Source organism: Loxodonta africana, chromosome 5, assembly GCF_030014295.1.
Source record: "Loxodonta africana isolate mLoxAfr1 chromosome 5, mLoxAfr1.hap2, whole genome shotgun sequence".
Taxonomy (NCBI): domain Eukaryota; kingdom Metazoa; phylum Chordata; class Mammalia; order Proboscidea; family Elephantidae; genus Loxodonta; species Loxodonta africana.
The window spans coordinates 122281608-122307040 of NC_087346.1; the positions used below are offsets into that span (position 1 = coordinate 122281608).

Below are 25433 nucleotides of genomic sequence, written 5' to 3' on the forward strand. Positions count from 1 at the left end.
ATAAAGGACATTTATACAAACCCAACAATCAACATCATCCTAAATGGAGAGAGTCTGAAAGCATTCCGCTTGAGAACAGGAACCAGACAAGGGTGCTCTTTATCACTACTCTTATTCAACATTGTACTGGAGGTCCTAGCCAGAGCAATAAGGCAAGAAAAAGAAATAAAGGGCATCCAAATTGATAAGGAAGAAGTCTTACACACAGAAAACCCAAAAGAATCCATAAGAAAACTACTGGAACTAATAGAAGATTTCAGCAAAGTATCAGGATGCAAGGTAGACATACAAAAATCAGTTGAATTCCTCTACACCAACAAAGAGAACTTTGAACAGGAAATCACCGAATGAATACCATTTATAGCAGCCCCACAAAAGATGAAATACTTAGGAATAAATCTAACCAGAGATGGAAAAGACCTATACAGATGGAAAAGACCTATACAAAGAAAACTACAAGACACCACTGCAAGAAGCCTAAAGAGACATACGTAAGTGGAGAAACATACCTTGCTCATGGATACGAAGACTCAACATGGTGAAAATGTCAATTCTACCCAAAGTGGTCTACAGGTACAAGGCGGTCCCAATCCAAATCCCAAGGACATTTTTTAACGAGATGGTGAAACAAATCACCAATTTCATATGTAAAGGAAAGAGGCCCCAGATAAATAAAGCATTGCTGAAGAACAACAACAAAGTGGGAGGCCCCACAATACTGAGTTTAGAGCCTGTTATACCTTCACAGTAGTCAGAACAGCCTGGTACCAGTACAACAACAGATACATAGACCAATGGAACAGAATTGAGAATCTACATGTAAATTCATCCACCTATCAGCAGCTGATATTTAACAAAGTCCCTAAGTCAGTTAAATGGGGAAAAGACAGTCTGTTTAACAAATGGTGCTGGTGTAACTGGATATCCAGCTGCAGAAAAATGAAATGAGGAGTGCTTCACACCATGCACAAAAATTAACTCAAAATGGATCAGAGACCTAAATATAAAATCTAAAACAATAAAGAGTGTGGAAGAAAAAATAAGGACAATGCTAGGAGCCCTAATACATGGCAAAAACAGACAAACACAACTAAATTTACAAACATCAGAAGAGAAATTAGATAACTGGGAGTTCCTACAAATCAAACACTTATGCTCATCAAAAGACCTCACCAAAAGAGTAAAAAGACAACCTACAGACTTGGAGAAAAAAATTGGCTATGACACATCTGATCAGGGTGTAGTCTCTAAAATCTACAAGATACTGCAAAACTTCAACAACAAAAAGACAAATAATCCCATTAAAAAATGGGCAAAGCATATGAACAGGCACTTCACCAAAGAAGACATTCAGGCATCTAACAGGTACATGAGGAAATGCTCGCCATCGTTAGCCATTAAAACAAAAAAAAAAACCCCATGGCCGTTGAGTTGATTCTGACTCCTAGCGACTCTATACGACAGAGTAGAACTGCGCCTGGGTGGATTCGAACTGAGGACCTTTTGGTTAGGAGCTGTAGCACTTAACCACTCTGCCTCCAGGGTTTCCCATTAGCTCTTAGAGAAATGCATATCAAAACTACAGTGAGATACCATCTTATCCCAACAAGGCTAGTATTAATCCAAAAAGCATTAATAAATGTTGGAGAGGTTGTAGAGCGACTGGAACATTTATACACTGCTGGTGGGAATGTAAAATGGTACAAATACTTTGGAAATCTATTTGATGCTTCCTTAAAAAGCTAGAAGTACCATATGATCCAGCAATCCCACTCATTGGAATATATCCTGGAGAAATAAGAGCCATCACATGAATAGATATATGCACACCCATGTGCATTGTAGCACTGTTTACAATAGTAAAAAGATGGAAACAACCTAGGTACCCATCAACAGATGAATGAATAAACAAAATATGATATATACACACAATGGAATACTATGCAATGATGAAGAACAATGAAGAATCCTTGAAACATCTCATAACATGGAAGAAGCTGGAAGGCATTATGCTGAGTGAAATTTAGTCGCAAAAGGGGAGATTTTTTATGAGACTACTATTATAAGAACTCAAGAAAAGTTTTAAACGCAGAAGAAAGCATTCTTTTGATTACGAGGGTGGGGTGGGAAGGAGAGGAAAATTCAGTAACTAGATAGTAGACAAGAATTATCTTAGGTGAAGGGAAGGACAACACACAATACCGGAGAAGTCAGCACAACTGGACTAAACCGAAAGCTAAGAAGTTTCCTGAACACAACTAAACACTTTGAGGGACAGAGTAGCAGGGGCAGGGGTTTGGGGACCATGGTTTTGGGTCATATAGGTCAATTGCCATAACAAAGTTAATTAAGAAAATATTCTGTATCCTGCTTTGGCGAGTGGCATCTGAGATCTTAAAATGTTGCAAGTGGCCATCAAAGATGGATCAATCATTTCCAACCCACCTGGAGCAAAGGAGAATACAGAACATCAAAAATAAAAGAGAAACAGCCAAGAAACGAGAGGTCCACATAGACCAGAGACTCCATCAGCCTGAGACCAGAACTAGATGGTGTTTGGCTACCACCACGATAGGGAACAAAGCAGAAGAGTCTCTAATGGAGCAGGAGAAAGGTGTGGTCCAGAACTGAAATTTACGTAAAAAGTCCAGACTTAATGGTCTGACTGAGACTAGAGGAATCCTCAAAGACACGGCCCCCAGACTCTCTGTTAACCCAGAACTGAAGCCATTCCCAAAGCCAGCTCTTCAGACAATATTAGACTGGACAATAAAACAAAATAATACTTGTGAAGAGTGTGCTTCTTAATTCAAGTAGATACATGAGACTAAATGGGAATTTCCTTTCTAGAGGTGGGATAAGGAGGCAGAAAGTGGTAGGAGCTAGTTGAATGGACACAGGAAGCCTGGGGTGGAAAGGGAGAGTGTGGTGTCACATTATGGGGATTTTAACTAGAGTCACATAACAATATGTATATAAATTTTTGTGTGAGAAGTTAACTTGAGCTGTAAACTTTCACCTAAAGCACAATAAAATAATAATAATAACCCAAGCTTCAAAGTTGAAATCACAAGGAAAATTAAAAAATACATGAATCAAATGATATTGAAAACCTTTCAAAATTGTTGAGTTATATAGCTATAAATCAGTTGTTGTTTTTAGGTGCCCTCGAGTCGATTCTAACTGATAGCAGCCCTGTAGGACAGAGTGGAACTAACCCATAGGGTTTCCAAGAAGTGGCTGGTGAATTTGAACTGCCAACCTTTTGGTTAGCAACCATAGCTCTTAATCACTACGCCAAAAGGAAATGTAAGCGTTAAATACTTATATTAAGTAAAAAAAAAAAAAAAAAATCAGCAAGCTTGTACCTTAAAAATCTAATAAAAAAAAAAAAGAAGAGCAAATTAAAGCACTATAAAGTACATCATACAGGAACTTAGGAACAAAAATCAATGAAATAGAAAATGGGGAAAGAAAAAAAGCAGAAAAAATCAGTGAAATTAAAAGCCAGTTCTAGGAAATTATCATGTTGATAAACATCTAGCTTTTCTCTGAAAAGTTAATAAGATTGATAAATCTATAAAAAAAAAAAAGGAGATACAAATTACTAGTTTCAGGAATTAAAAGAGGAAAGTTTATTTTAGGTGCTCTAGATATTTCAAAGATAATGGATTATTATGACCAACTTTATACCAATAAATTTGACATCTTGATTTTAAAATTTCTTGCAAATTTATATTAAGGTAAGGAAGTTCACTGTCACCACTTGTGTTCAACAATTTATTGCTAGTTCTGGTCAGTGTAGTAAAGCAACAAAAATAATTAAAAGGTATATCTATTAGAACCATAAATGAAAAAAAAATTGGTTAGTTGGACTTAAAATTAGAAGCTTTTTTTTCTTCAAACATCATCATTAAGAAGATGAAAAGTCGCACTCTAGGGGTAAATATGTATCACAACACATGTATCCTATGACAGACTTGTGTCTAGAATACATAAAGAATTCATATGACTCAATAAGACAAAAAAAAAATCGGAAAAAAAACTAAATGCATACTTTCTAAAAGAAAATATATGAATAGCCAGCACACACCTAATGTTCAGCGTCAGGGAAACAAAAATTAAAACCCCAGTGTGATAACATCCTACAGCCTAGAAAGAATGAGATTTAAAAAATAATAACAAAGCAAGGTGTTAGCAAGAATGTTAGAGTGTAAAATAGTACCATCACTTTGGAAAACAGTTTAACAGGTTTTTGGTTTTTAATAAAGTTAAATGTGCACTTACTATACATCTCAGGCCAAGACAAATGGTAACATATGTCCATCAAAAGCCTCCTACATAAGTATGTCAGCTTTATGCATAATAATCAAAAACTGGAAATGCTCAATGTTCTTCAGTAAGTAAAAGGAAAAAGACAGTGTGGAATATTTATATATGAAATACTAATTAGTGTTATAAAGACACCTGTATTAATGAACTGTGTGCATAAACACACACCAACCAAACCAAACCAAACCTGTTGCCATCAAGTTGATTCTGACTCATAGTGACCCTATAGGACAGAGTAGAACTGCCCTAATAGGGTTTCCAAGGCTGTAATCTTTATGGAAGCAGACTGCCACATCTTTCTCCCGTGGAGCAGCTAGTGGGTTTGAACAGCCAACCTTTTGGTTAGCAGCCAAGTGCTTAACTGCTGTGTCACCAGGACTCTTTAAACACACACCAGTTGCCTCAAAATTACAAGCATAAATAAGAATGCTGGGATGAGGACTCTATACCTGAACTGACCGGGTCACAGACACAAAGATACTTTACAAAGTGTTGGCAATTGAAAGCCATTATTATTATTTATAGAAGGTAGGCAGTAAATAGGAACAGATTACTTACAGAAAGCAAACAGTAAACGACAGGAACAGATTTGAGGTGAACATTTCCTCTCCACCTCCACAAATACCCCATTTAGCATCGTAGGAAAGGAACCCACTTATGTCTGAAGGGAAACCTGCTCACCTTTCCCAAATTACTACCTGTTATAGATTGAATTGTGTCCCCAAAAAATGTGTGTCAATTTGGCTAGGCCATAATTCCCACTATTGTGTGGTTGTCCACCGTTTTGTGATCTGATGTGATTATCCTATGTGTTGTAAATCCTAACCTCTATGATGTTAACGAGGCAGGATTAGTGGTAGTTATGTTAATGAGACACAACTCAAGCAGTTACGTTAATGAGACACAATTCAATCTACAGGATTAGGTTGTATCTTGAGTCAGTCTCTTTTGCGATATAAAATAGAGAATCAACAAAGAGATGAGGGATCTCATACCACCAAGAAAGAAGCAGGGCATGTCCTTTGGAGCCAGGTCCCCTGTGCTGAAAAGCTTCTAGATCAGAGGAAGATTGATGACAAAAACTTTTCCCCAGAGTCGACAAAAACCTTTCCCCAGAGTCAACAAAAAGAGAAAGCTTTCCTCTGGAGCTGGCACACTGAATTCAGACTTCTAGCTTCCTAAACTGTGACAGAATAAAATTCTGTTTGTTAAAGCCATCCACTTGTGTGGTATTTTTGTTATAGAAACACTAGGTAACTAAGACACTGCCCATGTCCATTTCTGTCACTGGGCAGGCAAGCTGTGGATTAGTTGTCAGCAGGTTTCCCTCTCTCTCTGTCGGCTGGTGTGTCTCAATTTAGGTCAGGTGCGCAGGTGGCTTTGTTCATTCTCTCTTGTTGCCTCTCTCAGTGGCATTTCTTGGCCAGGTTTGGTGCCTGTGCTTGCTGGTTCAGCTTTCAACCAGCAGCTTTGGAACAATGCTAGGCTAGTGCCAGGGTTAGGCCAGCATTTCAACTGCTCTCAAGGCAAAACTTTTACAGGCAACCCCTATAGGGTGTATGCCCAAACATCTTCATAGCTCCTTTCAGCCCTCTCAGGTTACAGATCTCTGCACAGCTTGAGTGTCTGCCACTGCCAAAGGCAGACCAGCTCAGCCCCCATAATGCCGCTGACTCTTCTTGGTCGTCCACCTGCATGGTCTGAACTTAGGCCAGTTCCCATTTCGGGCGTGCGCAGCCCTGTTGGCGATCTTCTGCCCAGAGGTGCCCATTTCCATTGGTAACCTTCTGTCCAGAAAGACCCACCTGCATTGGTGACCTCCTGCCCAGAGGTGCCCCGCTCCACTCCATGGGCCGAGTGGCCCACCACTGCCATCTGCATGTCTGGAGGTTCCTGCCTTTACTGCTGGACTCTGCTGTGTTTGCTGCTGTTTCTCTGGGTTTCTGGATCTTCCGTGTTAAATCAGCTCAGTGAGTGCCGTCAGCTCAGCGTTACAGCCTTTGGCTTATATTACGGGTCTTCTAGGGGTTCTCAGCACAGGGACCAAAGAATGGCTCCCTTCCTAGCTCTTCTAGATCAGGAAACCCCAATTTAGCCTCCCTGTTCTAGGGTTTTTATCAGTTCCTGGGTGGGCCCCCAGAGAACCCTAGTAAAGGTCAGATCCAGTGTGCTGTCCTCAGCCAATCTGGATAAAGATCAAACTGGGTGTGGCCCTCAGCCAGTCCCTGTGAATGATGAATGTCAACTATTGGGCAGGGCCAATCTGTATAAAGGTGGATAGTAAACCACCCAATCCCTTGCAAGCCGCTTATGTGGATAGCATACTGACCATTCGTTTAACAGATTTCAACTTAACCAATCATTTCACAAGCCCTGAGCCCAAAAGACCAGGTGAGAAGAAAACCCAGGACACCGCAATTAACACTGTGCGTGAATCTTAGAAAGCATCATGCTCAGCAAAAGAAACTAGACACAAAAGAGTAAATTGTATGATTATATGAAATTCTAGAACTGGTATACTAATGTATAGTGTCAGAAAACAGACCAGTTTTTGCTGGTACAATGAGTTGGGTAAGGAATTCACTGCAAAGTGTCGTGAGGGAACTTATTGCAAGTGACAGAAATGTTCTATAACTGATTGTGTTGTGGTTACATAGGATGAGACTGTTAAAACTTATGCAACTTTGCACTTAAATAAGTTCATTTTATTAAAGAATTCTTGTGACCAGATATTATTCACAACAATAAAATAATTCATCTTTTCCAGAAAAAAAAAAAAAAAAAGATGCGCACTACGTTTAGTATGTTCCGGTTCAAGAAGTTGCTTAGGAAATATTTAAAAAAAACAAAATGCACAGTGAAAGTTATCTTCAAGCTTTACCCGTTACATTTCTGAAACGCCAGGGGTACTTCTCAAGGTAGAATGGAAACTATCCGTCTTTGAGATGAGAGAGATTTTCTTTATGGTGGCTCTAAGAGATGATCTTTTAGGTCCTTTCCAATAATGTGACTTTGCTTTGATAAGTTCCCTGTTTTGTGAATTTATGTATAATAAAGAAGACTGAGAAAAAAAAGACATGTAAAGGGAAACACCAGAATTTTACCTGTTGAATGAGTATTTTTGGAATCTGGGATCAAGGCTCTAAATTGTGAAGATCTAATTCTTCAGGTAGAAGAAGAATCATGGACTAGGTAGGACCAAAAGCCCACCTCATTAGGTCACATTTACTGTTTTTGCCAATCTCTGCCTTAGGCAAATTATTTCTCTGGGCCTGAGCTTCCTTATGTATAAATGAAAGGATTGGCAGAGAGATTTCTTTCATCTCCTCAAAAACTCAATGACGTGCAGTCTAGGAGGGCTGTAGTTCAGAGGCAGTAAATACCTTTTCTTTCAAGGGACCAATCCGTACTTTTAGTATGTGATTTGTTCCCAGTCACTTTTTTTTTTTAAAGAAAACATTCCATGTATAAAGAAGGAAACAAAATCTCTGTAAAATCTTTGCCTAGAGATGAGTTAACACTTCGGCAAATGCAGTTGAATTATGTATTCTGCATTCATTGTACTAAACATGTCACATAGATCTTATGGATATATCTTAAATCACTGAACCATTCCCTCATTGTTGAGATTTAAGTTTATTTCCTTTTTTACTATTTTTTTTAAATACTTCGTTAAATTGTGTGTGAAGAGAGAGATTGAGAGAAACAGATACTGTGTCATTTTAAATCGTGTCCTTATGGTAGAATCCTGTGGTTGGAATTACTTGTCAAAAGTTGTGCGTACATATTTTAAGATTCTTTGTACATATTGTCAATTCCCTTTTCAGGATATCTAATCTGTCCTATAAAATACTGTGCCAGTCTCGCTGTACTCTTTAGTGATGAACATATGTAAATATTTGGTGAATTGTTATTTGGTATATTGCTGTTTTAATGTGTCTCTTTGATTGATAAACTGTATTTATTGGCCATTGACATTTTTTCTGAGTTATCTTTTCATGACTGATGATTATATTTCTGTTGAGGACTTAATGTTTTCCTTTTTATATAAATGTTCAGCATCTTATCATCTTCAGTCTTCATTCATATTTGGAGTTTGTTACTTGGTTTTTAGATTTGTTTAAAATGTTCTTTTATATTTATGCAGTCAAATTTATTGACTTCTTGTTTTTGAAGACACCTCTATTTTTTGCCAATAGACTAGGCTCAAATATATGGTCTTCATTTTGTAGTTATTATGTTGCAGTTTTGACAGGATGGTTTTATTAGTCCTGGGATTCGATATGTAAGTCTTATAGTACTGTCTTGATTCATTATAGGATATAGGAATATTTCCTGTATATGGCTTTGAAGTACCTTCTAAAATTTATGCTGGGGAATGGGCAATTAGAATAATTTATTTCTTCATAATTAGAGTTCATCAAAATAACTTCAGATTTTCAATATGTAGATGAATGTTTCTTTGGAATTCTTAATGAGAAATGTGAAATGGTTATATGATAACACTTCAAATCAGCAAATCATTCAGCAATTTTGTTGAAAATATCTTTTAATACTTTATTCGATCTGCACAGAGTTTAGATAAGCATCAGAGGGAAAAGTTGTTGAACTGATGCTATAAAATGTCAAACATCTGCTGCACTAGTTGATGTATTTTAGGATTCACTCTTTGACAAGTTGACTCAGGAGTTAACTTGTCATTGCTCGTTCTACCCCTCCCTAGTTTATAAGGAGGCAGTTATACCTATCACAGGATTTCTTCTGACTAGAAAGAAAGTTTTACATTTGAAATGTTCACAGTTAATGGCAGATTTTTGCTGGTATTTTAGGAGAGCCATTGCATTTTTGGATTACCTTCTCTGCTTGCTGAAATACTTACGCCCTTTGGATGTTTATAGGCAAACACTATTAAAGGTTTTGTATTATCAGATAAAAGAAAGTCTGTGCAAAAAATGAATCAGAAGAAATTTTTTTCTTTTTATCTAAGATCCTAAATTTAGCAAGACCTAACTTTGATTAAGTCTACATAATGTAGGGGCTTGGTGTTTTTCGGGGGAATTACTTTAGTTATAATGTTTCATTTAGACAAATACACTCAGCAACAGAATACTTTTGAGCTAAGGATGATATAAGATAAAAGAAAAGGCTAAAACATGTCAAGGGTATTAGAGCAAGTGTCGGAATTCTAGAGAAAGAAAATTACAAAGCCTAGAAGTCAGGGCCACTGTGGTGGAGTGGAAAATGAAAACAATAGCTAAAGATGTCAAAAAGGTAGAAATGAGAATTACTGGCACAAGTGTCAGTGAAAATAGTAGCTCTGGCAAGTTTGACGATGTTAGAAATGAATGTGGTAAGGTGCTTGTAGCTCTGTCTTCCTGCAGGAACATTTCATGAAGAGAAGACAGAGAAGGACTTTTCTTTCTTAACTTAATGGTACAATGAATTATCAGGAATAGAATAGATCATGAAAAAAGAAAAAAGGCCCCAGAGCCTGTATAACTCATTCCCTTCTCTTTGAATCCACAGCAGCCCTCTCATAGTCTGAAAGCAAGAATAAATAATTTCACATTGTTGTAAATATACTTGAAATAGATCAGCAATTACTTTGTGTTTCAAATCAAAATTTTTGTCAGTTGATGTTGTGTGCAATCAAGTCAATTCTGACCCATAATGATACTAGAAGACAGAGTACAACTGCCTATAGGGTTTCCTACACTGTAATGGAGGAAGATGGCCAGGTCATTTCTCCTTCAGAGTTGCTGGGTGGTTTTGAACTGCCAGCCTTTCGTTTAGTACCTGAGCACTTAACCACTGCACCATCAAGGCTCCTTATCTACTGATAGAGCTCTAAAACTAAACGCCAGACAATATGCTAGTAACTTAAAAAAAAAAAATGTAAACTCGTTCCTGTCAAGTTGATTCTGACTTATGGTGACCCCATGTGTTACAGAGTAGAACTGCTCTACAGGATTTTCTTGGCTGTAATCTTTATGGATTTCAAGAGTTGAGTTTAATCTTTATGGAAGCAGTTCACCAGACTTCTTTTCTGCTGAGCTATCGGGTGGGTTTGAATCACCAACTTTTAGGTTAGCATCCTGTAAACCACTTGTGCCACCTAGGATCCTATGCTAATAACTAACAAAAAACCCAAACCCGATGCAGTTAAGTCAATTGCAACTCATAGTGACCCTGCAGAGGTACTGAAATACTTTTTCTACTTGGCTATACACAGTCTGTGTCCTAGTAGCTAAAACAGTCCTAAAGATAATTAAAATAGATGGTATAATAGAGGATAAGGTGGCTATTAGAAAATTTAAAAGGGACACCTCTTGCCCAATAAGTGCAGGAAGGAGATCAGGGATGAAGTGTCAGGGAGGATCACCTGAAATATGACTTTGGGAAAGTCATTGGAGTAGCCAGTCAAAGAATAGGAAATATTTACCAAATTACTGGGTTGAGGGCTGTGGGGACCATGATCTTGAGGAACATCTAGCTCAATTGGCGTAACATAGTTTATAAAGAAAATGTTCTACATTCTACTTTGGTGAGTACCGTCTGGGGTCTTAAAAGCTTGTAAGCGGCCATCTAAGACACTACACTGGTCTCACCCCACCTAGAACAAGGGAGAATGAAGAAAACCAAAAACACAAGGGAAAGATTAGTCCCAAGGACTAGAACAAGGGAGAAAGAAGAAAACCAAAAGCACAAGGGAAAGATTAGTCCCAAGGACTAATGGACCACAGCTACCACAGCCTCCACCAGACTGAATCTAGCATAACTAGATGGTGCCTAGCTAACACCGCTGACTGCTCTGATAGGGATCACAATAGAGGGGCCTGAACAGAGCAGGAGAGAGGTGTAGAACAAAATTCTAACTGAAAAGAAAAGACCAGACTTACTGACCTGACAGAGACTGGAGAAACCCTGAGAGTATGACCTCTGGACAGCTTTTCAGCTCAGTAATGAAGTCATTCCTGAGGTTCACCCTTCATCCAAAGATTAGACAGGCCTGTAAAACAAAACGAGACTAAAGGGGCACACCAGCCCAGGGGCAAGGACTAGAAGGCAGGACGGGACAAGAAAGCTGGTAATAGGGAATCCAAAGTCGAGAGGGGGAGAGTGTTGATGTGTCATGGTGTTGGTAACCAATGTCACAAAACAATGTGTGTACTAATTGTTTAATGAGAAGCTAGTTTGTTCTGTAAACCTTCACCTACAGTACAATAATAATTTAAAAAAAAAAAAAAGGAAATAGTTTCAGAGATAAGTCTCCATTTTCTCCCCTTCCCCAAGTGCTTTGAGTGTAGAGGAATGTCAGCCACATTTCGAAGGCTTTTTAGTGTTGAAAACTCAGGAGCTGTAGAATAACATTGGTTAGGAAGTGATATCATTAGCTTTGCATTTTAGAAAGATCATTCTGGCAGCAGTGGGGAATACGGATTAAAGGGATGGAGAATAGGGAAAGAGATTCTATTAGGAGTTGTAATGACCTCAACGAGCAATGTGAAGACGTGCAATGAGGTGATGTTAGAATGAATTGAAGACGTAGTGGAGATTCCAGGCAGCTGGTGTCAACAGAATTTTGTGAATAGATGTATGTGGCAGTGACTGGGGAAGGAAACCAAGTCATAATTAAATAATCTAAATTCCTGGTGGGGTAAGTGGAGAATTGTGGTGCCAAAGGATCCCTGGTGGTGCAGTGGTTAAGCTCTTGGCTGCTTCCACCAGCTGCTCTTTGGAAACTATATGGGGCAGGTCTACTCTGGCCTGTAGGGTCGCTTTGAGTTGAAATTGACTCAAGAACAATTTTTTTTTTTTTTTTAACGGGTGGTGCCAAGAGCAGATTGGTATGGTGTGAGAGAAAGGTTTGAGATGCCTATTGCTTGTTAGGCGATGTCCAGAAATCTTAGCTATTATTATTACTGTTTATTACTTAAATGTTATTATTGCATTTATTGAGTGCTTAGGTAGGTACAGGGAGCTCTGGTGGTGCAGTGGTAAAGCACTCAGCTGCTAACCCAAAGGTCAGCAGTTTGAACCCACCAGCTGCTCTGCCAGAGAAAGATGTGACAGTCTGTTTCCATAAAGATTTACAGCCTTGGAAACTCTATGGCAGTTCTACTCTGTCCTGTTAGAGTTGCTATGAGTAGAAATCAACTCGATGACAATGGGTTTTTGGTAGATAGGTACTATTATTATTCTCATTTTACAGATGACGAAACTTGTCCGAGGTCACAAAAGACGTAAATGGCAGAGCTAAACTGAGTTGGAAAATCTGGTTGTAGTTCCCACCCTCTTAACTGCTCTGTGATCTTGCCTTTCAGCCACATGGAAATCTGATTTGTGAGAGAAACTTATAGCTTAGAGATATGGATTTGGGAGGGGAGATGAAACCACTGGCCTAAATGATGTGTCCCTGGAGACTCCTTGGAGTTTGTGGGTGAATAACCGTTATTCAGAAAGAGGAGATAGGCTTGGGAAACAGGCTGAGTGACCAGAAAGATAGGAAAAGGCAGGAAGAATTGTGCTCTAAAAGGCAAATTGGATAATAATTTTCCCTCCTTTTAAGAAATGAAAATATCATCAGTTCTAAAGTCTTGAAAAGTACACCCAATGATGTCCGTTAGAAGTCACTGATGATGCTTGCTAGAACAGTTTCAGTTTAGTTATTTGGAAACAGAGTAACAGGGGTTGAAGATTGAAATAAGATGAGATCACAAATCCCTCTCCACTGTGGAGAAACATGACTATATAGGCAAAAAAGAAATTGAGTGAAAGCTAATGGTAGATGGAGGTTAAAGCAAGAGTTTTCTTATGATGAGTGAGACAGGAGCACGTTTATATGGGTTTAAGTGTAATCTGTCTCGAAATAAGATTTTTTTTTTTTTTAATATATGACTTGAAATGCTTTTTAAACTTTGCAGAACATTATACATCCATGGGCATACCAAGTTGGATTTCACAGTCTGGCATACTGCAATTGAAAAAGCAGCAGGTACAGATGGTAATGCATTACAAGATCAGCAGCTCAGCAAAAATGACGTTCCCATTATCGTGAACAGCTGTATAGCATTTGTTACACAGTATGGTAAGTCTCACCGAGTTCTTAACTCAACCCCCAGAACTCAGTATCATTCTTACAGTTTTTAAGTGGTACCTCTATTGGACCGAATTAAAGTCCTTTATATTTGTAAGTACACCAGTGAAAAATAAAAACGTAGTCACTGTTCAGCTAACTGCTATTCCTTCTCCCAGTAAAATTCATTCAAACTATATAATGTTTCATCTTATGGTTATTTTTACCATTTCCTTCTTCCTTTCATGCCTAAAATTTTTAAGTAACATACTAAAAGAATCTGTACTATAAAACATACATTAAAAATAGTAGATAAAAGACTATTTTTCAGAGATTACAAGCTTAGAAAAAAGCCCAGAGTGACTCAGTGTGCTAAGCATGTTTTTGGAAGTGGAAACTATGGGATAAAATATAAAAGAAATCACTTTTCATGAGCATGCATATAGTCTCTGTGTGTGCATTTTATTCAGCATGCTATAGGTCACATTTATATTAAGAAATATTCTTAATTTTAATATTTTGCCTTATTTACAACAGATATTTTTATGAACAATTTGCAAGTAAAAAAACAAAAAACTGACCCGTGCCTGTATATCCACCTGTATATTTCCATAGCATATTAATTTTAACTGAATATGCTATGGAAACATTTTAGATACGCCTGTAAAGTAACCTTTATTGCTCATGTATATTTTCAGAGTATTACAGTCCTTTAAATTCATTCTTTCGATTACATATTTCCTTAATACTCCAAAAGGTATAAATTTCTTAAGTGTATTTCTAATATAAAAATGTTTTACACTTTAAAATTTGTAGATAAATGCCGTTTGTTTAAATTACAAATGTGGAAAAAAGTAAACTGATTGACCCGGTATTTTGAAAGGTGTCTTAACTTTTCTTGCTTTTGTAATATCAGAGGTGTCTTTGGGTGTTTTTAATTTGAAAAGCAGTTGTAATCAGTACAGCACTGCAGTAAAACATCGTGTTTTTAGTTCATTACTTATTTATTGAGTGCCTGTTGTGTGCTAGCCACTGGTCTCAGTACTAGAAATGCAGCTGTAGGGGAAAGAGTTAAAGACAAAGCCATGATCTTATGTCCTAGTATGGGAAACTGATAATAAACTGATATGTAACAAAATCTCAGAAAATAACAAATGCTATGAAGAAAGTAATTTTTGGAAATTACAGATTTATATATGTGTGTATTAATCTTCTTTATTCTGGGGGACTGCCATTTTAAGTATCTTACTTATTTTGTATGTAATCTAAGTACAATTATCATTAGTGTCCAGATTCACTGTGTTTATGTTGGCATTATATATCTAAATATGTATGCAATCACATATATGAGCATTACTATGTGAAGTTCCTTCCTTTGATAGTTTGTTTATATTTTTCTTAGCTGTAATCATCTGTTTATTAGAAAATGATAGAGAAAGCAGGCGATCGTTTTCATTTTTTACAGTCATTCAGTCTTAGAGCACTTGAATTTTGGAGGTGTATGTGAATTGAAAAAAAAAAAATTTTTTTATGTGAATTGCACACATAGTGTGTTTTAGTAAGAATATAACCTCATTCCAAATTTTCATATCGTGTTTGCTTCATAGTGGCATAGGGTCTTTCTTAAACTGAAGAATGATTAAAATAACTTGACTAGCTTCGGTGTAGTCAATTTAATATTCCTCTAGGGAAATCAGAAGTTTCCCTGTGGTGTTGATTTGAATTTAAAATCATTAAGCACTAGATTGTTTTCAACTAAATTTCATACATTGTAACTTCTTTATGACTCTAGCAAATGGTGAATTAACTTGCATATAAAGGTAATAAAGCCAATGAAGGACTATTTATGTTTTCTTTTTGTTGTTGTTGTTATTTTTTTTTAATGAGCAGAACATGGGAGAAAGCCCCAATGTTATCGGCATGTGTAAAAGGAAATATTCGATATGAACTCTGAAAAGCCCAGTTCAAGTGGCTGGCTCAGGGCTTTCAAGATAGTGGTTATTTTTATTTTGATAAAAGATTCTGTAGAAGAATCCTAATCAAAAGGAGGAAAATGCAGAACAGAATTTGAGATTTCCCTGAACTCTAGACTTTCCGGAGTCATGGAGGTTGTATGAACCCCTGAAACTATTGCCCTGAGATAATCTTTAAACCTTAAACCAAAAATATTCCCTGAATCCCTTCTTAAAACCAAGCAACAGTTTAGCTTAGCTAGTAAAAAAGGTCTGCCTTGAGCTTTATGCTCTTTTAACAACTATCTATATGGGATCAAATTAACAACAGCAATTCAACATCTTAGAAACTTGGAGGGGCAGTGAGTTTATGTTAATCGGGGAGGAACACCTCAGAAGAGGAGGGTGAGAATGGTTGCCCTTTGGTTTAAAATCTTTGCATAACTCAAAGTAATCAATGACACTGAATTGTACATGTAGAAACTGTTGAATTGGTGTATGTTCTGCTATGTATATTCTCAACAGCAGCAGCAAGAAAATAAATAAAATTTAAAAAAACACAGTGAGATACCACTTCAGATCCACTAGGATAGCTATTATAAGAAAAATGGAAAATAACGTGTTGGAGAGGATATGGAGAAATCTGAACCCTCATGCATCGCTTGTGTGAATGTTAAATGATACAACTTTTGTAGGAAACAGCTTGGCAGTTCCTCAAAGAGTTAAACATAGAGTTATTATATGACTCAACAATTCTACTTCTAGTTATATACCCAAAAGTCTTGAAGCAAGAACTCGGACAGAGACTTGTACACCAGCATTCATTGCAGCATTATTCACAATAGCCAAAAGGCAGGAAAAAACCCAAGTGTCCATCAACAAATGAAGGGATAAACAAAATGTGGTATATCCATACAATGGAATATTATTCAGTCATAAAGAGAAATGAAGTTCTGATACACACTACAACATGAATGAACCTTGAAAATACTGTGCTGAGTGAAATAAATCAGACACAAAAGGACAAATATGATCCCACTTATATGAAATATCTACAATAGGCAGATGTATAGACACAGAAGTCATAGTGGTTAAGTGCTACGGCTGCTAACCAAAGGGTTAGCAGTTTGAATCCACCAGGTGCTCCTTGGAAACTCTATGGGGCAGTTCTACTCTGTCCTGTAGGGTCGCAATGAGTCGGAACCAACTCAACGGCACTGCGTTTGGTTTGGTTTACCAGGGGCTGGGGATGGGGAAATGGTAAGCTCTTGCTTAAGGGATACTGAGTTTTTATTTTGGGTGACAAAAAACTTTTGAATATAGGTATGATGAATATATTTAATGTCACTGAATTGTGTATGTAAGAAATGGTTTAAATGGCACAACTTTTGTTATATATATATATATATATATTAATAAAATTTGAACAACAACCAAAAAAAGCAGTTATTTTGAACCCGTCTTGTGCTTTGGTTTAAAATCTATGCTCATAGTGTCAAGGTTTGAACTTAGTCAAAATACTGAGTTCACAGTATAATTTTTAGACTTAAGTTCTTTTTTGTTTATTTTTATGAATTGTAGTACCTAGTTCTTAGGGAGTGCTGTGAGTCGAAGTTGACTCAAGAGCACCAAACAACAGTAGTTCTTGGCTGGAATTAGTTTATGTAAACAAAATTATGCTCAAGTTCATATTAACTTTATTAGAGTACCAGTTATTAAAAATTTACTCAGCTGGAACATAATCTCAGAAACTTAGTCACATTTTTGTAAAATTTGCTTATTTTTGCATTCAGCATTGGTTTATTGAATACATACTGAGTTCTTCAAGGCATCGTGTAGGTGCTGGATATATACAGAGAGTGAGACATAATTCTTGCTTTCCAGGAGTTTATAGATTTATTGATAAAAGACAAACAACTGAGCATACAGCTGTATCTCACTGTACAAAATTCTGTGATAGAGAGATTCAGGGGTTGTTATAGGTGTTTATGGTATGCAGATAAATTTCATCCAGACTGTGGGTGGTCACAGAGTACTTTGTGGGTGAGACACCGTGCCTTGAGCCTAAAGAGAAAATAGAAACTAGTTTGTGGAAGGGAGAAAGGATTCCAGGAGGAGAAAACAAGGTGTGTTGAGGTACGGAGTCATGACAAAAGATTGTTGAGGGAACTCTATAATTAAATGTGACCAATGCTTAATGTGTGAATATAATGTCGATGAAAGAGGCAGGAGAGTTAGACCAGTTAATGTAGGGTCTTATATATCATTATAACATATTCAAATTTTAACCTGTAGACAGTCGGGATGGTAGTACACCCTCTCCTCACTTATCAACATGATTAGGTTCCAAATACCAGGTCATTATACAAACTTGGTGTTATGTGAAGATGGAGGATGACCACATCAGATCACAAAATGGAGGATAACCACATCATTACATAACTGCCAAATTATATCATTACATAGCTGCCAAACCATTGAGAATCATGGCCCAGCCAAGTTGACGCATAACCTTAACCATCAAAGCCAGCATTACTCTCTCACCTTGTCCATTGGTATTCGGTGCTGTTTGTTATTGCCAGGTATACATTGTTAATGCACAAAATAGCTGGGTAGTAATTTTTTACTATTGTAAATGTGCAATGTTGGATAACAAGATAGTCGATAAGTGAGCAACAGGTATATTTTTAAGCACAATGGTAACACCAACAGGCTTGTATCTTAGATCACGCTGTCATCGTTGTGGAAGCACATTGGAAGGCTGCACAACAATGGAGATAGAGCGTTGTGAAAAATGTAACGAGGAATTGAGGGCCCAAAATAATAGCATGTGGATGGAAAGAAGAGGACAGTTTTGAGAGAGAGAACATGATGAAGAATACACATGACATAGTAATTTTTTTTTTTTTTTTAAATGAGTGAGAAAGAAAGGTTTGACTTTTGAGAGGTTGGGGATAAGGCAATGCCATATATTAAGATAGAGGAACAAGATGAAGAACATGTTGAAGTTGGAGGTGAGGTGGTGGAGGGGACAGGAAACAATGTAGATGGGGTATGTGTGTGTGTAATTCTAGAAATTAAAACCTGGGTGAAAACATATGTAGTATTTGAGGTGATGAGGCTCAGAAGATTTTGCAGAGGGGGAAGGAGAAAAGAATTGAGGATGGATTCCTGGAATCATCAGTTAATTCTAGATAGGCTGAATAACAGAAGATCGGGAGAATAGCCATGGAAGAAGGAAATAGAGATTTGAGATCATGATGTCATAAAAGCCATGGGATTAAAAGAATTTTAACAGAAAATCATTTCTAATGTCAGATGCTACAGGATATTCTTGTAAGATTAAAAAAAAAAAAAGCATCTAAAAAATAGTCACTTCTGTTCCAGATGAAGATGGTTCCAATAGAGTGGGAATTCAGCACAGGATCAAGAATGTGACTAAAGGAATACAGGGATGTAAAACCTTAGAATCAGTATAGGAAACGTAGCTTGATTTTGAAAGGATGAGAGACAAGAGACCCAGGAGGGGACAGAAGAGGATTTTTGTATTTGTATCATCATTCCCAGACTATCACTCCTACTTCTACTAATAATTACCTACAAACCCGTTGCTGTTGAGTCAATTCCAACTCATAGGGACCCTATAGGACAGGGTAGAACTGCCCCATAGAGCTTGCAAGGAGCGCCTGGTAGATTTGAACTGCTGATCTTTTGGTTAGCAGCCGTAGCATTTAACCACTACGCCACCAGGGTTTCCACTAACCATTACTACTCCTCTTACTTTATATTGGCCACTTGATGAATCAAAAACCTTGAAATGGAGATGACCCAGTCTTCATCTGGAATAAGGTGCAGATGGGGAAAAAGTTAATATACAGATGTGAGGTTAGGAGGTTGGGGAACTTGATATCGGAGAGCTTTGATATCAGAGAGCTAGTAAAACTGGAGGCAAGTTAGATTTTGTTAGACTTAAGGCAAGATAGGACACTTGAGGTAAAACAGCACTTGAAAAAGATACTACAGAGAACTGGAGGAAGGAGCGACCAGGGACTTGCTAAAAGTTGAGGAGGTAGCATTGGTCCATCAGGTTTGCTACTGACTAAGTTTGGGAGTAAAGGCTCTTCATATCAGCTCTTTCGGATAATGATTTCTTCATCTTGTTCATCATCCCAGTGCAAAATTTTGTTGTTTTTTTTTTTTTTAATGTCAAAGTAGATTTTGATTTTAAACTTACATTTTTTTCTGCTCATTACCTTTATTTGAAAACACAGGTTTAGGATGCAAGTATATCTATCAAAAGAATGGGGATCCTTTGTGCATAAGTGAACTCCTGGAGAGTTTCAAAAAGGACGCAAGAAGCTTTAAACTGAGGGCTGGAAAACATCAGCTTGAGGATGTGACAGGCGTGTTGAAAAGTTTTCTCTCAGACATTGATGATGCACTTCTTACCAAGGAGCTTTATCCATATTGGGTCTCTGCCTTAGGTAATACCTAATCAGACATAATAAATGCTTACCTTTTAATTTCATACTTAGGTTTTCTCTTTAATCTTTTTCTGATGATCTGAAGATTTAATTGAAAGGAACAATAGTTGCTAAATAGTGTTTTATATACTTAGTTTTCAGTGAATTTCTTAGTGCTTTGTTTTAAATTTGGAAGTATCATATTCAAATCTGTGTATGCTATTAATTTCTCATTAAGGATAAAATGAAGAGTTTAATAAAAGATAAGTTTTGTAAGATTTCTCCATATGACCTTTTATGTTCTATGATTTATCCTACCTCTTTAGTGTTCATAACAATTTTTTCAGTCTTTCTAACTTCATTTCCCCAGATGCTGCCTAATGAAGTAAAGAAGTTTACTATTCTATAATAGAGCCAATTTAAGAAATGATCCTAGAAAAATACCACTCATGGGGGCAAGATGTTGTCAGGAAAATGCCTTTTTACATCCATTAATTCAAAACAGCTCCTTTTATTGAAATATTACAATGAAGACTTTTAAATATACATGTTGCCTTTAATTCCATCTTTCTAATTAAGCCGTTATTTTTGTATGTATTTTATAGTCTTTGTCCCCACATATGAATAATTTACATATATAGCGTCTTTATTTTTACTTAATATGCCACAACCATTTCCCCCCATTTCTAGTTTCCAAAATTATAATTTTCAGCCTTAATTTTTTTTTAAGTTTTTAAAATTTATATTGAATCATACCATAATTTGCCAGTCTGTTTTTCTCTTGTAAATTTAATCTGTTTCAAGAATTTTTGTAAAATGGCCTTTAAATTTGACTGCATGATACTCTGTTGAAAAACACGTTTTTTAACTTAAAGTATTTTAAGGAATTAATTACGAAATTGTGTCACAAAACATCCACAGCTTGAAAATCATCCCAAGGAATGAACCTTTTTAGGGTTGGCTTTTCTTATTTCGCTACTTAATTCAGAAATCTATTCCTTCCTTCCTAATATTTTTCAAAGTAATAAGTTTAAGTCTAGAACTATGAAGTTATTTATAGTACCTGTGTTTTAAGGACTTACCTTTTGTCTTTATAAAATCAGTCATCAAAAATCCGTGTCAGAAAGCTTTTGCTGAAGTTGTCAAATGCAATGACAAAGAAGTCTTTACTGTTGTCATGTACCAGAAGGAGGTAGTTGGCAAGTGGCAGGCATGTGTCAGAGGAATGTGTTCACTTTTGACCTGGCACTGAATGCTTTGAGAATTCCCTTGGAGATTAATTTGAATCCTGAGCTAAATATCCTTAAATCCTTTGCATTTAGATCCATTGTAGCTCACCCAGACCCGCCAGAAGTGTCTCGTCTTTGTTCTGACAAGGACAATCCTGGAACTCTCCGGGTGACCTCATAGAAGAACTCTCTGGGGTCCCGTAGACCCAAGGCCAAGACTGCCTTCAGTGGCATACCACATATTTACATGATATATGACCTCTTCTTCTAAGAACCTTTAAATTGTCTGACTTCTGTACAAAGTTGAATTACTCACTGTGATTTCTACATGACCTGAAATCTTTCCTGAGTTTTACTTTCAAATGGCTTAGCGTTATTTTTACAAGATTATCTACTTTATTCTTACAAGATACGTGAAAATATATGCTGAGTTTGTAGGACATTTGTTACTAATACAGTATTAATTAAATGTTATTGAATGAATGCAATTACCCCTACAATTAGGAACTGGATGACTTGAGGATAAGTATTTGAATTATACTTGTTGTTGTTATTGTCATTGAGTCATTTCCAACTCATGCAGACCCCGCGTATGCAAAGTAGAACTGCCCCATAGGGTTTTGAAGGCTGTGACCTTTTCGAAACAGATTACCAGGCCTTACTTTCCAGGCACCACTGGGTGGGTTTGAATTGCCAACCTTTTGCTTAGTAGCCCAGTGCTTAACCATTTGTACCACTCAGGGGGTCCTTGGACTATATTACCTAAAATCAGTTGCTGTTAAGTTGATTCCTACTCATAGTGACCCTATAGGACAGAGTAGAACTATCTCATAGGGTTTCGAACGGGCAGCTAGCTGGTGGATTCGAACTGCCCAGCTTTTGGTTAGCAGCTGAGTTCTTTACCACTGTGCCACCAGGACTCTAACCTGGACTATATCAGAGACAATAAGTAATTCTTAATTCATTTTCAGTTTAGTCTAGGAATGTAATGTGGATGTTTCCCCCTCTTTGTTTTTAGAGAATCATTTACTATGCTGTTAAGTCAGTCTGACCATGTTTAGTTTTATAAATCTCATGTGCAGGCTGCAAAAGAGGTATCAGTTGCAGTTTGGAAAAGGAGTATACTTGAAAAACGTTTCAGGGAGTTTCTTACATCCCCAGGGATCCTAATGTCTTTACAAGTGACTGTGTGCTTTTAAAGAATCATTAATGTGCTGCTAGCTTTCTGTGAATAGAATAGCTAGGGATAAGCAGGAACTGAAAAGTCATGTTTCCAAATGTAGTTGAGAAATGAGAGGTAATACATGAATGCAGCCCCCTTCAGTTAGGGTCAACCAAAGTTATTTATTTGAAGAATGGTCTTTTATTTCCCCTGTCAGCTAGTAGGTTAGATCAAACCACCACCTTGCATCCTCTATAGAGTCTAATACTTTGAGGAATACTATCTCTAGTTTCTCCAGGTATTTGACATCTTCAAGTCAGAAGCATGGAAGGTAACTCCCCTTCCTTTTTTCCGTGAACCAACCGAGTGCTGTCCATTCCAGTGTCAAGGGTCCATCCTCTAAGTCTGCATCACAGTTTCTAGGGCCTGCACATGGCTCCTCTGATTATCCCTTCATCTTTTCCAAATAGGTGAGGTAGCAGGGCTGGTAAATGGCCCTGTATGTAGATCTGAAGGGTAATGCAGGCAGTTCCTAACTCTGGGCTTGTTCATAACTTTGAAAAGAGTTTTATGATCTCATAAGGAAAGAAGAATCAGAAATGTCATTTTTCAGTTGCAAATAATGAAACCTTTACATAGCAGGAGTTAAAATACTTGTGGCTTTTCTATTTAATTTGTACTTTAATTTGTGTAATTAATGTATTCCGGTTAAGTGAAGTTCAATATTTTTGAAAGTGCTTTATTTTTAATTACAAAGTATAATAGCTATAGCACACCACTATGGAATCTTTATCCTTATGTAAATGCATGCTTTTCCGAATTGTAGGTAGTTACTTTATAAGCTTGAATATTTTTTACTGAAATCTGATTGTTTACTTATTGAAAAACAGTTATGAATATTGCTTTAAAATACCTTTAAAAGGCAAGTTAATACTACAGATCATTAGTTACCACGTCAAGTAAGCCTAAAGATTTTCTGTTTCTCCAGATACACAAGATGACAAGGAAAGAATTAAAAAGTATGGCACATTTATACGTAATCTTCCAACGGTCAATCGAGCCACTTTGGCAGCTATAATTGAACACCTTTACAGGTGGGTGGATGCCTGCACTCTTCTAGACATTTCGAACGTGGCACTCAATAAGTTATTATTTCTTAAATTTAAAGTGTGTTTAACCCTCGGCATGTTCCTGAATCTTTCACCGTATCTTAAGAACTTTTTGAAAATGAAATTCCTGCTAAACTATCACTTGAGCTTCTCTTTCTGTGTAACTAACCTACACACACAGAAAAATAGTACTAGAGAATTTCTTAAAAGAGTCAGAAATAATCACATAGAGCACCCGCCAAAGCATCCAGTGTGTAGGCAAGAATTTCAGAACTCATTTGGGAGGGCAGTTGGAAAGGGAGGGAGGAGGTACAGGGACAGACGTCCAGACGTCTATTGCAGGAATCTCACTGTGAGCACCACGTGTTCTTGTGTTAGACAGTTATAAACTCTCACCTCTTTATTAATATTTTACCAATTTTGATGTCAGACCATTGATTGGATGAGGAAATTTGAAAAGGTAGAAACATTGTCGGTGTCAGGGCATGAAGTCCCCCCCATTTGGAAAGATAGGAGGAGCATAACGACTTGAGAAATGAGATCTGAGGGATGAGGATGTGTGAAAATAAACTTTTCAGTTAAAACTAAAGGTTCGTTTATTTATTTCTCTATTGGTCAGAATTATTATACAAACTTTAATAAGACTTTAAATATTGCTTAAGGATTAATTTTTGTAGCTTACTACGTAGATAGAATACTCTCTTGAGTGTTTCTGTGAAGCTGAATTTCACTGTTGTTAATGTGCTGTTGAGTCTATTTTGACTCATTGCAACCCCACATGACAGCATAGAACTGCCTCATAGGGTTTTTTAGGCTGTAGTTTTTAAGGAAGAAGATCGTTAGATCTTTCTCCTGGAAGCCACTGAGTGGATTTGAACTGCCAGCCTTTGGATTAGCAGTTGGCTGCTTAACCGTTGTGCTACCAGGGATTCTTTGAATTCTACTAAGGGTATCTTATTTGGGATCTAAATTTAGAAATTGTCCATAGTTTGTTTTCTTTTCTCTTTAGCTGCCTTTTCCAACCACTACTTCTCATATATGGAGCCCTGGTGGTGTGGTGGTTAAGAGCTCACCTGCTAAACAAAAGGTTGGCAGTTCGAATCCACTGGCCATACCTTGGAAACCCTATGGTGCAGTTCTACTGTGTCCTGTAGGGTCACGCTGAGTAAAATCTGTTATTGTGAGACTGATTTTCTTATTGTATCATGCAAATAGAGTCCGTATGATATGTAGTTCCATCACTACACCTATGAGATATTGGGACAAATCTTAATATAGACAAATTTAGTACGTGGTATAGATTTATAGAGGAGAGATTAAATGATTAATTTTGTGCTGAGGTCAAGGGAATTCTTCTGTGCCTCAGATTGAAAAAAATATATATATATATTGCTCTCAAGTTGATTCCAACTCACAGAGACCCAATTAAAAAGGGTATATTAATTGGGAATGAAAGAAAGATCAGTATGCAAAATGAGTAAAGGGTATCTTTTGGGAACTAGGAAATGAGATTGTTAAAGGTTGGTCAGCAGGAGATTGTGAAAGGCTTTGTAGGTCATGCAAGACATTTGGGTTGTATTCCTTTCAGTGATGAGTTACTGATCAAATCTGTTTTAGGAGAGTAACTCCTGTGATGGTATTGGTTGGGAAGAGGAAGAATAGAGGCACAGAGTCTAATTAGGTATCCATTTCCTTGGACTTTTTGATGGAGGGCCTGAGTGAGAAAAGAAGGAGCAAACTGAACATAAAAACACTTGGGAATGCCAACATCTGGGGGCAGAGAAATGAAGGAAGAAAAGGAAATAATATATTTCACCCACTCATGCCAGAAGTTAAGGCAACCGCAGAGATTAAAGATGAGAGTGAGAAACAGAGTACCAAAGGAGAATGGTGTAGAAAGAAGTCTAAAGGAGGAAGAGAATGGTTGATAGTGTCAAAAGTTGGATGAGATCAGGTTGACTTAGCATTTACTTCATTCTCTAGACTAATAATCCATGACTAACATTACTTAATTCTATTTACCAAATATGTATTATTCAGCTACAGTGTGATTAAAGCCACACTCTCTAGGCATGAGATGTTTGGATTCTGTTAATGCAGGCAGACATTG

At 37.1% G+C, this 25433-nt stretch overlaps 1 protein-coding gene across 6 annotated transcripts in view; it reads left to right on the plus strand.

The window, feature by feature from the left end:
• ARAP2 (ArfGAP with RhoGAP domain, ankyrin repeat and PH domain 2) overlaps positions 1 to 25433 on the plus strand; it is a 253934-nt gene that overhangs the window by 166376 nt on the left and 62125 nt on the right. For all 6 annotated transcript variants that reach the window (XM_064285968.1, XM_064285973.1, XM_064285970.1 and 3 more), the window contains 3 exons: positions 13257 to 13420; positions 19632 to 19844; positions 23203 to 23308. In XM_064285968.1, coding sequence (XP_064142038.1) covers positions 13257 to 13420; positions 19632 to 19844; positions 23203 to 23308 — 483 coding nt within the window. The remainder of the gene's footprint in view (positions 1 to 13256; positions 13421 to 19631; positions 19845 to 23202; positions 23309 to 25433) is intronic.